Consider the following 2,795-nt stretch of genomic DNA (forward strand, 5'->3'; position numbering starts at 1 on the left):
GGCCATTCTCACCCACCTCCACGCTCGAGTCCAGCCACCTAGCAGCAGTCCCGCTTTCTGCATAGTGGGGCTGGGTTGAACTCTGCTGGGGGCGGGACGGATTAAAGGGCGGGAGGGCGGTCTAGAGCGTCCTGCCTCCCCCGACTGCCTGCCCCAACTTACAGGACTTTTGTTTCGCAAGGGCCTGGGGCAAAGGGAGCTGCTGCAGCTGTGAGCGCTCCCTGCAGGCACCCGCGCCTGGTCGATCATTACCCTCTGGCCCACTTGGAACTCACACAAGTTCTCAGTCCAAGTTTCCTATGGGCCAGCCCACAGCTCCTCCCAGGAGGAACCCTCAGGCGTTTCTGTGCCCCAGCTGCTCCTCACACATCTGCCGGCACACCATTTTTGGGCAGGGGGTGGTGGGCGAGCTTTGGTAGAGGATGCTTTGATGTATTGTATTATATATAATATATCTGCGGAGATAACTCATTTGGTAAAGTGCTCCCTGAACAAGCACTCGGGCCTGAGTTTGGATCCTCAGTATCAAGATAAAAAGGGTGTGTCAGCTAACTGCTGTAATCCTAGCTTTGGGGAGACAGACAGGGCTGATTGCTGAGGCTTCTGGTTGGCTGCTCTTGTTAAATCTGTGAGCGCCAGTCCCAGTGCAGGACCCTGTTTCGAGAAAAAGGTAAGATGGAGAGTGATAGAAAGCCCTCTATGTGGTGGACCTCTGGTGTCTACATGCACATATATGCAAACCTCTACGCCCCCACCCCTATAAGCACACTGTAATGAGCATAGTGAAAAGAAAAATAAGCCTTTGCACTTGTAAAAATAGCTTAGTTAGGAGCTCCACTTCACCCAAGGCTGCACCTGATAACCAGAACCCACTGACATCACTCACTCACGATAACCAGAAAGTCCTAGGATCCTTACGCCCACTGGGCAGTATATAAGTAGAGACCAAGAGCAATGCCCTGCTCTGCATATCTGGAGAGATGCCACCTTGATCTGCCCTGAGGCTGGAGAGTCTCTCCCAGGATCCTGACCCTTGAATCAGAGACTTCTGTTAGAGACTGGACCTGACATTCAGCTCGATAAGTCTTACGGGTGAGCAGCCTTGGGGAGATAAATTTAGGACTCTATTTTAATAAAATACAACTTTTGTAATACCAACTATGTGTGTCTACCTTCTTGCTATCGACATACACATACGTCTCACACATCTCACATGTATACAGACACATGCATCACACACACGAAGGGTGAATGAACATTTTGAGACTGCCCGTGGAGGACTTATTATTTATTTGTTTATTTTTGAGGCATGATTTCTCTGGGTAGTTCTGGCTGGCCTGAACTCTTTCTGGAGACCATATTGGCTTCCAACACAGAGATCCACCTGTGTCTACCTCCCAGGTGCTGGGATGAAAGGCCTGCACTACCATGCCCACCTCAGATGGGTGGTTTTAGAAAAGTGTTGTTAGTTGGTGAAATCACCGGCTTGTCAACCTTATGCAGTATACACAGTTAGCGAGTCCGTGAAATACATTCCTGGGGTTTGATGTTTAACAGAATTTGTATTTCCTAAAGAATCATTGCATAGCCGGGTATGGTGGCACACTGCACCTTTAATCTCAGCACTTGGGAGGCAGAAGCAGGCAGATCTCTGTGAGTTCAAGGCCCTCCTGGTCTACAGAGTGAGTTCCAGGACAGCCAGGACTACACAGAGAAGCCCTGTCTCAAAAAACAAAATAAAGACAAACAAAAAAAGAATCATTTCATAGACACGCAAATTATGTATACACACACACACATACACACATATAAAGCTGAGAAGACAAAGCAGAAAGCAGGTGTGCTGGGGGCTGCATATGGATAGCAAGGGGTGTAACCATCAAGAACTAGCTATATGGGCGGAGGGGGGGATCTCCATGGAGAGGGGGGATCTCTGCGGAGAAGTTACAGTTGTGTTACTCAGCGCATCCTAAGAAATAAGACAGCTTGCCTCATGTCGGAGGAGAAGGACTGACAGGTGCCCCTCAGTCTGAGCCTCATGAATTAGTGATAAGGTGCTCTCTCACTGTTTGGAGCTAACTTTCCACCTGTATGTGGAACTGGGACCTTGGGGCGGAAGGCTACTGAAATAGGAGCTCTCAAAGCCTGCCTTGGTGGGACAGGCCTGCAGGGCTTTTCTGGCAGAGGATGGGGATGGATGGTAATGATGAGGAAGACAAAGATTCAGGGAAAAGAGAGTCAGGTCCTCGTGGTGGAGCGTCCCTCCATTAGGGCAGGGCTGAAATTTGGTCTTTAGTGGAGCGTCCCTCCATTAGGGCAGGGCTGAAATTTGGTCTTTAGTGGAGTGTCCCTTTCATTAGGGCAGGGCTGAAATTTGGCCTTTAGCACCATGTCTTTAAGAAGAGCACAGGGGATGTTAGGGAGGGCATCTGTGACGAGAAAAAGGCGGAAGGAAGGCAAGAAGTGTGCGGTCTCAAGCTTCCGTTCTTAAGGAGGTTGTTGAAGGCGGGGTAAGGAATCTTTTCGGGGAATGCACACTTGTGTGAGAGTACCTCTCGGAAGGACGGGATAGGGCATCTTTTCAGGGATCCACACTTGTGTGGGATTACCTCTCGGAAGAGGGAAGTAGGATGCGAAGTTGTTGTAGGAGGTGGTACCCTCTGCCTCTCCTGAGGAAATACCTGAGATCGAGAGCTAGGCGTCCATCTTCTTCATGGCATGAGGGGATCAGAAGAGACTTCATCTGGCGTGAGCGTTTTGCATGGATTTTTGCAGTAGGCATCCTAGGTTGGTCA

General features: G+C 49.8%; 1 protein-coding gene across 1 annotated transcript in view; it reads right to left on the minus strand.

Moving 5' to 3' along the window:
* Positions 1–1,024, minus strand: part of LOC128107390 (dehydrogenase/reductase SDR family member 4) — a 13,839-nt gene extending 12,815 nt beyond the window's left edge. The window contains exon 1 of the mRNA XM_052733205.1: positions 1–1,024. This exon is cut by the window's left edge and continues 68 nt beyond it. Coding sequence (XP_052589165.1) covers positions 1–249 — 249 coding nt within the window. The 5' untranslated portion in view covers positions 250–1,024.
* Positions 1,025–2,795: the final 1,771 nt, after the last annotated feature.

The sequence above is a fragment of the Peromyscus californicus genome, unplaced genomic scaffold (genome assembly GCF_007827085.1).
Source record: "Peromyscus californicus insignis strain IS unplaced genomic scaffold, ASM782708v3 Scaffold_12__1_contigs__length_115047231, whole genome shotgun sequence".
Taxonomy (NCBI): domain Eukaryota; kingdom Metazoa; phylum Chordata; class Mammalia; order Rodentia; family Cricetidae; genus Peromyscus; species Peromyscus californicus.